Genomic DNA, 15,160 nt, shown 5'->3' on the forward strand with positions numbered 1-15,160 from the left:
ATGAATCCCAATTCAATGCTTAAATGCTTCATAAAACAATTTGAGCTTGCACCACTGAGAGGAAGCATCCTTGTCTCGTCTCAATTACACTTCAAGCACAAATCCATTAATCTGAGTTAGAGGTTCCATGAACACATATTAAGTGCCCGTATTTACTTAAGGGACACCAAGGGAGTGTCATGGTTATTGGCCATATGAGGGGGGAAAAAAATGACATCAGGAAAGTCGAAGAGAGAGAGAGAAAAGGCAAAATGGGAAAGGAAGCAAAAAGGGAATGCAGAAAGCACTTGGCCCCCTGCCTGCAATCTGCAATCTGCTGATGGCTAGGCTCGTGACGAGGAGGTGCACAGCGTCCATTTTTAGCGATGAGGTCATCTTTAATTAACAAAACAAAGAGAGTCAGCTGTGTCACTCCAATCTGTTATCTGCACCCATGTTCAAGGACACCGTTTATCTCCATATAATTCAATCTCTTTGAATGAGGGCTTATCGACGCGTTGGAGGGGCATTCTTGGTCTCTACCAATAATGGAGCTGTTACATAAACAGGGGAGGGGGATACCACTGACACTGATCGCAGCAGAAAGGGGGATATGAGGAAAGCGGCGAGGTATGTCGAGGTATGGGGCATGTGACAGAGGTGGAGAGCGAAGAAAAGGAAGATCCACATCTCAACTGGCCGTGTGAGCCGGGGGAAGAAAGCTGGAACTAAAAATAAGGGCAAAGATCAAATGGCTAATCTGTTTCTCGGTCTGGCAGTGCCAGCATGAGGTGACATCATTGCTGTGCAACCATCAGTGCTGGTGCTGTGTGTGTCCCCGGTCCTCTCCTCCACATTGTGATCTCTCCTTCCTCTCCTTTGTCATTTCTGTCGATTTTTCGTTCCTTTTCACGTCGCTGTGCCTTTCCACAATTTCACACAGTCCCCTTTTCACGTTCTCGTTCCTGCCCACCCTTGTAATTTTCCTGCTTTGCCCTGCCCTTGTTTTGTCTTTGCATGTTACAAAATCAGGTGTCGTACCGCGGTGACGCAACACGGAGAGACTCGCGGGTTTTTAATTAGCACTAAGTGTGTGCATTTGTGGGAGAATTGTGGGAAGCACAGTGCTAAGCTGATGAGCGCTTTCACCAAAAAGTGTCACCTCAGCATTACTGTGGACAATTATTTAAGGACAAGCCATGCAAATAAGCATCGGACGAGACAATAGAGGGATTGTAAAAATGGGATGATGAATCCAGAAGCTTTCTGAATTCAGCCAATAAGGATGTACTTTTGGTTAAACCTTTGATTGGACAAATTTCATTCCAGTTTTGGCATGTTCCATTTTTTTTTCTTCCTGGGAACTCCCAGTAAGATACACAGGATGTCTGACATTATACTTTAGGTAGGCCACTAATTATTCCCATGCAGTCAAAACACGGTCTTGCATTTTTTTTTAAATGCAATTTTACAGTTGCACCCACGGTAAAAGTTATTCAATCAGTTTCAACATAGATGTTTTACTGGTAGAGTTTGATTATCTGGCACTAATGCAAAATCAAAATAGCATTAGAGGGTTGTGTTTTGAATTGGTTGCAGATTTATAGCACAGGTTAAAAGGACATGGCTTTGGTGTCAGTACAGTATCACTCAAAAAATTCCCTGTTCTAACTCTTTTTTGCTTTGTCTCTAATGGTGGACTGTTGCAGGCATTAAAGCTAAGTCTACAGATTTTAGAATTGTTTCCATTGTAACATCATCATTCATCGCATTTCTTAAGATCGTCTGTGATCGTCAATATCTTCTTAGATACTGCAGCTGGTTTGAACATATTGCTGTACAGGAATGCTGTGCCCCACGCTGCATACGGTACACCAGCACTGCCAATCGAACTCGCTTCTCTGTGAATGCTGCCTCTGCCTTGGTGTGCCATCTAGAGGCCTGCACGAAGCCCAGTGAGGCGGATCACTCATTTAAGCATATCCATCACTGATGTGGCCGAAATCACAGGACAAGAGGAGGCGTGCAAAATAAGCGACACAATGGTGCTACCCTTTTAGGTAGGAAATGAAGAGTCTGAATGATAAGATTGAGCATACAACTCATTAGGCATTATGGATTGTAAACAGAAAATAATTAAATATAAAAATACAAATTGTAAAAAAAAAAAAAGAACAGACTGAATGGAGGATAAAATAGTAAGATTACATTCAATTGTATGTACTGTAGATACTCCCTTTTCTGAAATGGTACATCATTAAAACCACTTAGTTCATTTTAGAAGCCTCCAAAATGTACCTTTTTACCATACTGTCAATCAGGGTGAGTTATCATATTTGAAGACTGTACAGTATATTGCCATTAAAATTCACCCCTGCGTCTTCTTTTTTCAGCAATTACATACATGCTATTGAGACAATTAACTCAAATCTGGGATGACCTCATCTTCGCCTACGCTTTATCTCAGTGACTCAGTGCCCCCTCCCGCCTGGTAGGAATAGGTGATCCCTCTCTGTCTGCCCCATCTGTACATCTGGCACTAGCAGTGTTCGGACTTCTTCAACACAAACCCTCAGGACATGAGACTTGGCAGTAATGTCTGTGTCCGCAATACCCTCATTCCCGGAGACAGGATGAAAGTTGTGAATAAAACACCCTCCGTGTTGCGTCACGACTCCTGGTCGTCGGAAAAATATTGCAGCACTCGCTGATATGCTATCTGGTACAACCTCTGCAAAGTGACAGCATGTGTTTTCCTGCTATGGTGACAAGGTTGTTGAGAACCCCCCATAAAAGTACGTAGGATTGTCATTGTATCTCGCAAGCAGGGCACCCTTCCTTCCATTCTGCATTTTGGGAGAATCTTCATACACAAAATGTCAAAAAAATGTAGATGCAAGCTCCTGAGAATGGCTTACTTGGCCCTCACCAAAATAGGTGACAGCTTCATTGCACTCATTCATTCTTTTAGTGGTTTTGTTTTACATAACCAGATTACTTTTTTAATGTCACAGTGTCCCCATCTTCAACTTTGCTGCAAGGTTGCCCCTTCATCTTTTCTGGAACCTTGGTCGATACCGATGTTCGGCCCAGATTATCTGGCGGTATAAGGGGTTTTACAGAGCCATTCTTAAAACTCCTAAACTGCCCCGATAACAATCAAACATGGTAGATATTTAGGATTTGATATCGGGGTGATTACGTCAGTACTTATCTAGCATAACCAGAGAGACAAGTCGAGCAACTCACAGTGTTGCCAATAAACATTTTCAGCTTCTCAACATTTTATACCTTTTGAAATGGCGACTGCGAAATAAGCCACTGTGGGAGTACCATAAAGAGGAAAGGCTTGTCCATATGTGGCAACAACAAGAATACGTTGTCTTCCAAAACCTATCACAACCGTGACGTGAGGTGGTTTCTTCGCTCCCTCTCGAGCGATAATCTGAATAATATTCTGTCCGAGTTCAGGTCATACCATGGAACCACTTTGGAGTCTGCCCCTAAATTCATGGTTGTTGGTGCATTGGTAATTGCTTACTATGTGCGGTTCAAGTTGCAGTTTCATGTGGCTTATTCTGCATGTGCCCTCTGCATTAGACTTGGAAATGAGTGTGAAACAATGCGTGAATGGCTTCAAAGATCAGCCGGAGCGGTTGGCAACATCTGACAGGTCAAGGTTGAGTGTTGTTATCTTGATTTCCGGTGTTATCACAGTCAGTCAAGTTTTAGAGTGGGCTTGCTTCACATTCCTGAAGGAGGATACCCTGACTTTATTCTGTGGAAATGGGAGCCTTTCAAAGATAGAAGGAAGCAGCATCTGCTACAGAGGTGAGTTTCTTTCTAAGTGCCAGCGAGCAGACAACCTCTTGTGATTAACTGCTAATGTGAACACTGAGACCAGCTCTGGTGTATGTCAGAGCAATTATGAGATGACACAATAAGTTCATACTGTGTATGCACTTTAGTATTTGGCACTGACGGCCTTAAATAGTCTTGAAATAGCCATAGTGAACAACAACAATCCAACAGCTTTTCGGTTGGTCTCGGGGTTTTCTCGTTAGGTCAAGCTGTAGATGGTCATTCCAGTTTGCCAAAAGGCATTGGAATTCACCCCTTAATGATAGATGAAAGGGCAAATCAGTTTGAAAAAAGGTACCAAGACACGATAACCATCTGTGTTTCGCGTGTTGCATTTTGTCACAGATGCATGTTTCTCTCTCCCATGCTTTACAACCATGCATACGTGGGTCCAGACCTGGGTGGTGTGGGGATACTGGGGCTGCCAGCTGAGCATCATGTCCATATAAACAACATGATATATGAACTAAGGGCTCAGCTTGTCTCCTTGGACATCAAAGCGGAAAGACTATCTCCCAGTCAATGTTGACCTCAGAGAGAAGATTTGTGAGAGACCGGGGGGAAACCTTCAAGGAAAGATGACTTTTCTTTTTTTTTTCCAAAGAGCACTGATAAGTGGAGTGATCTAAGAGGATTGGAGACATGGGCCTTGTTGTTGATGGTTTGTACAGATGTGAGAGAAATGGGTGCTTTGACAAAATTACCTTATCCCTCTAAAGCCTGATAGGGAACCATGTTAGTGGAAAAAGTTGAAAAACCATCTATAAATTCCTTACAAAAGAACTTCTTTACTATCTCATTTCATTTTGTTCCCTGCTTTTTCTTTTTAAGAGGACATTTTCTTGAATAAAATTGAAAAAACAGTTCTCCTGTCGCATGTGGGCATAATCTTTTTTCTGTTTACAGCCAAATATAGAACTATACTCAGTTGAGATGATGGTGGCAGAAAATGTAATTAATGACGTGAATGATGATGCATTTGTGTCTAGAGTGAGATGTGAGCTGCAGTACGCAGAGCAAGAAATTGACATATTGCAGGGAGAGGCCTAGACAGTATTGAAACGAGCCATTGAGCTTCATCGATCCTTTCATCACCCGGGATAACTCATGACGACACTTCCAAACAACAAACTCAATATTTGACGTGACTTGAACCGAGGCGTAATATCATTTCTAGAACTATACTTTGTGCAGGAGGCGACTCACATTAGCAACATTTACCTCAGAAGAGAAGCTACCATTCAACAGTCAGGATTTTTCAAGGACTGTGATTGCATCCTGATTCATGCAGGAAGCTAACTTGAATGAAAAACCCAAGACAAAAGCCTATTACATTATTCGAATCAGATTATTTACATGGACAAAAGTGTCAACCAGCCTGCCGATAAACCAACTGCATTTTAAAAACAGATAAAACACCTCATCTTCAGTGATAAAGTGAAAAAAACGAATCCCCACATATCCCCACCGAGGTGATGTCATTTTTTTAAGAACTCTCACTCTGTTGTTGTTGCTGTGGAGTTTTTAAGGTAAACTGCAATTAAATAAGGAAGGATACATCATCTTTTAACCTGAAACTATATGGGGCATTTGGATGGGGGTTCACTTCATTAAATCATGTGAAAAATAAACTAAAATGTGGACACAACCTGGATTGACCTCAAAAAGCCCTAAGAAGAATGTGTAGCTCAGGAGGCACACAGTCTCCTCTCCTAACCGAGTCTAGACGGCACTGACATGGAGACATGGCCCTGGGAAAGCAGTCTGGGCTGCGTCCAAGTCTCTGCATCTCTGTGCTCACGTCTGCCATCTGCACGAGTGTGCACATGGCTAATTGTGTGTTCTGCGAGTGTGTGACTCACGCTTAGCATGGCTGAGTGTTTGTGTGTGGCTGTCGTGTTTATCTTTCCTCTCTCAAACACTAGCCCCGAAGCAGCGTTTCAACTTGGCAATGGCTGCGGATGCAGCCCCGGCCTCTGTGGTTGCCAGTGCTGGCTGAATCCCTTCCCCTGGATGCAGGTGCTACCCTTACTAGTGACGACATACGTCCCATCTCTCCTCGGACTTCAGTGGGCATCACTGTTTGACAGCGGCTGCCCAAAGATTTAGCTTTTTAAATTTTATATTATTATTTTTTCCCCTGTCTGGGCTTTGTTATGTATATTTGGTGTGCCATTACTTCTTTCCAGGATGACATTTCATTCTCCAATTGACTGTGGGCTGGTCAAATTCTCCACATGCAGCTAACCGAATTTGTTGTTTGTACTTTTATTCAAATGATATTGTGATTAGCTTTTGGTACTCAGGGAACTGGCCTGTCATTTTTTTTCACCAGTTGTGTTGTTCTTATTTTCTCTTTTTAATTATTAGATTTTAATGTGATTGTATATGTGTTTCTTTGCAATGCTTTTAATGTTTTATGTAAAGCACTTTGAATTGTCTTGTTGTTGAAATGTGCTTTACAAATAAACTTGCCTTGCCTTGTGACATCAACCGGATGGCAATTCAGAATAGCTTGTTCAAACAGTGCAATTTGATCACATAAGAATCCAAAAACTGCGAGTGATGAGGAGTACCATCTTTTTGCCTCACTTGCACTTCATAACAAGTACAAACTGAGAAAAACTTTTGCTTTTCCATAATATTCCAGCTTTAACACTTTTTTAAATGTCAATACCTCACACTGCACTATACTGCCAGGTATCATCCCTGACTAAGCTTTGGATCAGGATTTTCCCCTACGATTGTCTAGATTGTTGAATATGGTTCACTGTAAATCGGCCAAATAATCCTTCAGCGTGTATCCACCCTTAGATGTTGAAGAAGGAGGCTTGACTGCAAGCTCACTGCTTCAAATCAACACACAGTCTTGGAAAATTTGAAGAGGGAAAATTAAGGAGGAACACTTGCTTTCCAGAAAACCACCAAGATGCCCTCGAGCAAAGTATTTATCCCCAAACTGCTCCATTAGAGCAGCTCGGTTGCCAATGGTAGAAGACTGGTTTCACTGGCAGCTTCCATTGGGGAATGTGTGCACGTGTGTGCGTGTGTATGTGTGTGTGTGTGTGTGTCTGCAACAGACAAGAGGAGAAAAACAAATTCAGGACTGATTGGGCTTGAGAGCATGAGATGCGTATTTCACTTTGTATGCACAAGGTGAGCGGGGCAGTTCAACGGAACTTCCTATTTATCTCAGCTTTTGGTTCCATTGTGATTTTCCATTTTCCGAGAAAGTCCTAGAAAGTTCCTTCTAAGAAAGTCCTTGAATAACAAACCAGCAGGGCACAGGGAATACAAATCCAATAATTTCAAAATAAGTCAGACTAACTGAGAGAAAATTATACTTCTCAAACACTTATTTGCTGAGTCCAGAGAACAAGATCTCATCATTTTAAGAAGTTGCTACTATTTCACAAATCTAGCCTGGCAGGGCCTTCCATGTATCAGAAATCGTGAACCCCACATTTTGGAGAACAATCGAGGTTTGAGTAGATACAATTTTCCCTACTTGCAGTGGAATACGGAGCTTGTAGGACTGGAAGTTCCCTGCCAGTTAACATTACACTCTACACAAACAACTTTCTCTTTTTTTGTTCCTTGCGAAGAGTTTCTTTTTCTTCACCCACTGCCCTGACCCCCCAAAAATAAAATTAAATTAAAAAAGCCTGCCTCTTCGGGCAGCAGGAGAAAAAGTTACTTAAAAAAAATCAGCCTGGGAAATAATGTTTTCATCTGTTTTCACAGACGGAAAAAAAACGAAACAGAAAAGGTTTAGAGAATGCTGGCAAAAAAAAATGTGCTTGCCTTTCAAGGTTTCCATAGGGGTCATTTTGGGTCATATACAGTACATGAACACACCGCATGTGAACATACCAATTTGCATGTGAACATACCAATTTGCTTTTTTTTTTAACTTAGTGAAGTTCTCTACTAGTTTTGCATCTTTGTCCGGAAGGTTAACAGAGTAAACCAGACGAACCGGACAATGACTAACAGCCAGAATTACTGCGTGACTGTTAAGGGAAGAGGGAAAGACAAAAGACTAAGGATGAGGGAAGGATGAGGACAATGACTTCTAATCTATATATTATCCTGTCTGTAATGACATGATTTATCGCGGTGACTGGCACATAGCAGAGTGAGTCACCCACACCATCTGCCCCTTCCTACCTCACCTCTGCCAGCATGCCTGTGTCTAGCGGTCTATATCCTCTCTTCGCTCGCTGGTGCCCACGCTTCATCAGCACTCCTCCCAGGGGTGATGGATGGCCTGTCCTTACCTCCCAATGACTAAAGCCAGTTTCTTCCAGCCCACCACATTTCTTCAATATTATCTAATTCCTATCACCCTTCCGCTGATTCACCCCAGCCAATCGTCGCGACCACAACCACTTACCTAGCCCTACGGCACAACGGTCAGCGCCATTCACAGCGCCTGATAAATTGCCCCACGTCATTTTCTCCCGTCCCCAGCCTAAGATCCTCCCTCTGTTCTGTAACTAGACCAAAAGTTTACCTCATTTCCCACAACTGCAACTTGACTTATTCCGTATAGAGTCATGTCATCAACTCCTAAAACATATTTATCATTTTTTTCATCTGTGCCAGTTAATTATCCTTTCTGCTCTAATTGCCCTCCCATACTGGATATAAAAGCAGGGCTCATCATCGATTTCTCTCTTTACAGTATATGAGCACAGTCATCAATGCCATCTTTCCTTTTATTTCAAATTTAATCACCTGTTACCATGGAATATACCTCTTTATTTGTATGCATAATCCTGCAAACAGAGAAACAGACAGACAAACTGAATCAATCACATAACCTCCTTGGCGGAGGTAAAAAATGGCCCTCGTAAAACTGCCCGATGAGTTTCAAGCCAACAGAGAATCTGACTTCACTGTAGCGTAGTATTGAAACTCAACGGTTATAAAAAAAGTAAATCAACGGGCTTGGGATTGAGTTTTTTTCCTACCTGTATAGACCTCCGCCTCCGTGGGGTCCTCCACTCGTTTATGCTGGATGATATAGTCAGAAACCTTGCAACCAATCAGAGGCTCCACATCCATCCACTCCAGGGCCACCATTGTGCTTGAGGGCTCCAGGTAAGGTGCTAGGCGCAAACTAACGGAACAATGCAGAGGAAACAGAGTTTAGGACATGGTATAAAAAGGATGAATATGGAAATGAAATCTACATCTCAGATTAAATTCCTGTGCGCACATGTGCCCAAGGCCTAAAGTATGAGCCTGAAACTGAGAGTGGAAAAGTAGTTATCCCATGTGGTCATTCCTGTGTTGGAACAGAAAACTGTCACAACTCTGCCAACATCTCACTGGACAACAGAATGGCAAACAGCAGCTTCTAACAAAACAACATTCCAATGCCACCTGTTCTCCAGCAGTGTTCCCTATGCACTTTTCCCTTTTTAATTCCTCAAAAGAGATAAAAGAAGAGTATTTCCATTTTGCCTGCCCTCCAGCTGTGTCTGTGACAATGGCGTGAGAGGGGTAGGTTATCCCTCTTTCATAAAAAAGCACACCACTCTGTTTCATCCTCATAGACAATAATAATAAGTACTGTGGGCTTTTACTGGTCTTACACTTTGCCGCTGGACAGAGTGGGAGATTTGGCTCCTGGAGTGACTCTTCTCTGGCCCTTTCGTGCCAGCAGCCTGGGCCCACGGAAAGCCTGAAACCACACCCTTCGTCTCCAATTCCATAACCACAAATCCACAAACAAAACAACCATGAGAGAATCTGAAACTACTTGTGCAACACTTGTGCAGCATAATCTAAGTCTCAAGTATCAGTGCATTTGTCACAAAAACCATCACTCTCTGTAAAGTATTGCTAAGTCTCACCACAATTTCCAAAGAGCAGCTGTTCTAGAGCTTTTGAATTGTAGCTTTTCGCATTTGATGTCTTTATAACAACTTCTCACCCATGTTGGCATGAAAAAAAGCTGAGGTTCATTGTTTACCCTGGATTTTGGAAACCGTATGCATTGTAAGAATAAGCATTCAAGTCCCAGAAATAGCGCTGGGCTTTGAAGCGATTTTGACGGGGTGCTTACAGTCCGTATTTCAGAAGCATGTGACACACACTGGCCACAAAAATACTTTTCCCTTGCACAATCTTTACAGGAGTACTAGCTAAGGAAAAATGAAACGACGGATATATATTTTTTTTAAGCATCACAACCACCTCAAAATTAATTTTTGTATTGTCAGAATTTGATCAATTTCGTTCCAATAACATTAGGAAGGTCAGTAAATTATTTTCATTCCTGTTTGTTGTAAGCTAGCAGGAAGTCGGCCGGCTCAGAAGTCTCAAACGCACACGCTCTCAGCTGCCTCAGCCAGAGAAGTACTCTAGTGCACACCATCTGTGGGCCAAGTCAAAGAAAACATCTGCAAACCTGTAAAAAGATATATTACAAGGGGGAAAAAATGAGTGTGAAAATAGATGAGGTCTGTCACAATTGAGTTGTGTTAGGGCATCTTTTATTATGCACCTTGAAGCTTAAATCTGCAATGTTTTACAAAAAATCATACATGCATCTGTATCATATCCACTTGTATGTTTGAGTGTGTGTAATTGATGGGCCACAACTGCTGAACCGACAATGATACTCCCATCTAAACTTGTAAGTTAAGATTTATGTTATTGTCACTTTGTTGTCGGGCAATGACATTATTACTCTCTACCAACAATGACAAGGGTAAACAAATTCAAAAACATTTCACGCACTGCCATCGTTAGTGTCGCTTAAAGTAGGACATAGGTTGACGTTTGTAATTTAACTGGTCTAGCATCGGCAAGAAAAAATTAGTTTGCATCTCTGCCATCAAATTTGTTACATCATTACCTCCACTTGGTGCGAGATTTATTAAATCAAGAAAGCAAGACTCATTTAACAGTATAAATTTGGTTATAGATGATATGTGGGCTGGAGCTCTGCCAAAACAAAACATTACATTGGGTGCAAATGTCATTAGGGTCTTGGACCCCATAATGCTCTCTTACAGCTACACTATATTTTATCCTTGTTAAGCTTTTATTATTCTAGAGTGGCGCCAACAAATGCTGGCATTCGTTCTGGATTGCAATATACTAATATAATACATGAGGCATATTTTAAATGCTTTTATTTTGGCCTCGCCCTTGCCCTTTCAACGTCTTGGTTTTTTTTCAAAAGTTCTCAGGGCAACAATACCTGAGGTGGATGACTCACGAAATCCTCAGGGCTATTGTTAGGACACCTTCAATGAGAGCATGTTCTTCTCAGAGGGGTGTAAGGGTTGACTGACAGTTATTAGAACATTGGGGACTGTACTTTTGTCTACAACTTTCTCAACTGCCTCATGAGTCAGGTACAGACAGGTGTGTGCGTGTGTGTGTGTGTCCACATGCATATGTGAGTGTGTCTGCAGTGCATCAGTGCATGCATCCATGAAATCTCTCTTGTGCATGAATTCCTAGGTGTCATAGTGTCACCTCACACTTACATTGGCTGCCTGAGGGGACTGCAGTTAGGCAGGCCATCCTTGCTGAAGGCACTCAGGTCACAGCGACACCAGTTATCAATGACATCGCCCTTTCCGGCACACCAGTATGAGCTCATTGTGGCGCTTTTGAAGGCCTGTAAAGGGTAACAGGTGAGAGAAATGCAATTATCTCTTGGAACAAGCGCTCCCCGTCCATCTAAGCTTACCCCCGTCTCCCTCCACACCCACCTCACCCACCACTGGCCTCTGTATCCCAGCACACACACACACACACACACACACACACACACACACACACACACACACACACACACACACACACACACGCACACACACACACACACACACACACTCTCTTGTACCCCTGTCTATATGATGACTTTCCGATGACTATAATCATTTCCTTTTGCCTATCCCCTAAAATGAACCATGAGCGCTAACATGTCAAACCTCTGCCTTATTTAATAGTCCCCTGAGGAAGTGAGGACTGGCCACATAGTCCTCACTCAAAATGGATCTCATAAAGATAGAGGTACAGGTGTACACACACACACACACACACACACACACAGTGACCTTTTCATACCCACCATTCCCAATTACCGGAAGGCAGGAACATCTCACTAATATCGACAAGCTTGCACTGTGATATCATTGATGCGCTGTGACTTTTATGATGGAGGTGTGAAAGCTGTGACACTCCCCGCCGTGCCATTCGATGCGTATGTTTGTGTGAGTGTGTGAGTGCGTGTGTGTATATCTGTCGGTGTCGCCGTCGGCCTATCTGGGAAGGGGACGGAGGGGGCGGGCAGTGAGATGTTAGGAGATGATGTCATCTCTTAACGTCTCCGTGTGCTGCCTCATTCACGGGCGAAAGAAAAATCAAAGGCAGAAGCGCAGTCATCCTCTAAAAGGCAGCAAAATGCCAATATAACCGTCAAAGTAATAAAGTATAATGTCAGGGCTTTCCCTAAAGCCACAGGCATGATATAGAGTGAGTTCGAGGGAGTTCGGCTCCCACTCTCACACTATGGATCAATGGAGCACTCAGATATTTATGGGCTCTAACTGGTTGGTAGTGCTGCCTCATGCAGACAAGTTGGGAGATGTGCTTGATCATGGTCACAAAAATAGGACACCATGTGGAAACATTATCACTGGGTAACAGCCATCCACCGAAAAAGCAGAGAGGAGCCACTCCCTTGTTCCGATACACCATGACATCGACTTATCCCAAAGCAAAGGATTTGATGAGACCACACACATCTTTAAGACAACCGTGCACACGCGAGTGTGTCCGTGGGCACATGCAAACACACATTAATGATTGATTCATTTCATTGGAGAAATGCCAAGGAAGATTTCTGCAGTGTGTTGATTAGTGAACGTGACATCTGAGATGACTCTGGGCATAGTCCTGACCAGAGAGGCAGACGGCTCGGCCAAAAAAGGAGTCAGGGTATGCACTCAGAAGCTGATGTTAGCATTTACACAACACGGCATTGTTAGCTGTGAAGGAGGCTCGACAGACTTTCATGGGAACTGACTTCCAATACCACTTGCATTCACTCAAGGCAAAGGATCTTGAGAGTGAAAGTGGCCTAAACGAGCAATAGAGTAGGAAAGAGTGAGGAAAAAAAGAGGTTGAAGCTCAAGGGACCAAAGGGAATAGGACAAAAAACACTCCAGATGAGCATGAATCAAAAAAAAAAAACTAAGGTATGGAAAGTAGACTCCCAACTCTCCCCAACTTCGTGTGGGACAGGATCAGGATCATTCATCAGTCAAGTTGTTCCCATTATTTATCCTCCAATACAAGCCCCTCTAAATAAGCCTGCTGAATGAGCAGTTATTATAGGGGATAGGCGAGCTCCGTAAGCCATGGCTATATAATAACCCCTTGGAAAACCGAAAAGGGGAAAAGGGTTATTTCATTTTCCCCCCATTGCCTGAACCCATGTGGCTAACTGCTGCCAGAAAGCAACAGCAGCAGGGGTCTTGCCACCTCATGTCGATGGGAAGCAAGCGACAGACAAAGGCAACATGAAAAACCGGGACTCAAGGTCTGTGCATGCACACAGACTAGACAAATATGAGAAATGAGAAATGACCTCCACTGCTAGGGGCAAAAGAGGGGAAGACCACAGGACCGCCATGCGTTTACCACCACCAGATTCCTAGAAAAACCCCATATGGGTCTGCACGCTTGATTGCATGGCTGCACATGTGAAAAATAGACAAAGCGATTACCACCGTGTTTATGTTTGAAGAGTAATGCAAGCCAGTCTCCACTGGGTAAACAGGGATTCTAGTTGTGGTTTACAGAATGAGGCGGGGGGTTGGGTGGGGGCACAGGAGGTAAAACAGAGATGAGGATGTAGAGGAGAGCAAGAAGAAGTGATAGCTATACGTCAAGTGTGTGGTTGCAGAGACAGGGATATGTCCCGCTGATGCCAGAAAGAAAAGGCCGAGGTCAGTAAGGAAAGGCCCCTGGGAGAATACTTCTGTGTTCAGTGTAGTCACTAAATACCCTATTCTTTATTGATTGACCAAAGATCATGCATTTCCCAGAACACTATAGATCCATACACATTCTGTGGTGGCCAGATAGATTATGAAACAAATCTTATCTTGCTCTGCGCGTCATGCAGAAAAGTGTTTTGACAAAGAAGGTCCTTGTCTGAGCGCCGACTGTAACAGTGTAAGACAGTTTCTACCAGTCATGATAGATTTGTTTTCAGGAACCCGGTGACATACCAATGGTTACACAGAACGCGTGGTTCTACCATTTTTGCAAATACGCCACGATTCGTCTCCATTGACCTTATCGATACTGAACAAATTGAGCTGAAATGTAATCACCCCCCCGCCCCCGCTTTGAAAAGAAGAGAAGATCAGCAACAACTCCAGCCACAAATTCCAAGCTTTTACGTCACTTTGGCCTCTCAGACTCACTGGCACCAAAACCCAATTTGGACCTTTCACTTCCGTAGAAGCCCCTCATGACTTACAAGAAGGCAATGGAGGCCATCGTGACCTTTTTAATGTATTAATTTGTTTGTCTAGTCCAAGCTGACCTCATTACTGTCTGTCTTCAGAGGCTAATACACGAAAACACTGGCCAGCTGGCCTGCAGTATTGATTTATAAGACGATCACCAGTGGTTGTAAAGGGTCTAAGTCAGCACACACAGGACACCATCAATGGTGACCTAAGTGTGTGTCTGTGTGTGTGTTTGTGTGTGTGTTTGTGTGTGTATGTGTGCGTGTATGCATTGATATGGCTCTTCCAATCATTCAGGGCTAATGGTTTTAACCAATGGGCTGCTTCTAGGAACCTTATCAAAAGTAGTACTTCCAGGAAATTGGACACTGGGGGCAGATGGACGGTTGGTTCACCCAGAGGTTGATGAGGGGATTGCCATGTCAACGGAGAACCCTCAAACTGCAGGTATTGCTTTTAGGTTTGCCAACTCTGTCTGACCTGGCATTTCCCGCAATGTCAATGGGCCTGCTAGTTTGCTATCTTATTGTGTGTTACAAAACAGAAATGTAAGCCAACAATAACAAAGCCAACAAAAAAAGGGGGATAAAACACAATTGAAAACAAATAAAACTTGTTTTCAGTTATGCCTTAAAACCATTGACAGAACCTACACTGCGAAATTATGTTTTGTGTATAACTTTTATAATGTGCTTCAGGGTTGGACAATTCTTTGACAGATCGAAACACACTTTTATTTTCAGTATGAATGGACAGTATGAACAGGAGGAATGATTACATCATGCAAAACCTAAAGTGCTACAATG

General features: G+C 43.0%; 1 protein-coding gene across 1 annotated transcript in view; it reads right to left on the reverse strand.

Annotated features, from left to right (window-relative positions):
* LOC118285019 (astrotactin-2-like) overlaps positions 1-15,160 on the reverse strand; it is a 220,383-nt gene that overhangs the window by 22,613 nt on the left and 182,610 nt on the right. The window contains exons 18-19 of the mRNA XM_035608297.2: positions 11,352-11,485; positions 8,817-8,965 (exon numbers count right to left, since the gene is read on the reverse strand). Coding sequence (XP_035464190.1) covers positions 8,817-8,965; positions 11,352-11,485 — 283 coding nt within the window. The remainder of the gene's footprint in view (positions 1-8,816; positions 8,966-11,351; positions 11,486-15,160) is intronic.

Source organism: Scophthalmus maximus, chromosome 20 (genome assembly GCF_022379125.1).
Source record: "Scophthalmus maximus strain ysfricsl-2021 chromosome 20, ASM2237912v1, whole genome shotgun sequence".
NCBI classification, from domain to species: domain Eukaryota; kingdom Metazoa; phylum Chordata; class Actinopteri; order Pleuronectiformes; family Scophthalmidae; genus Scophthalmus; species Scophthalmus maximus.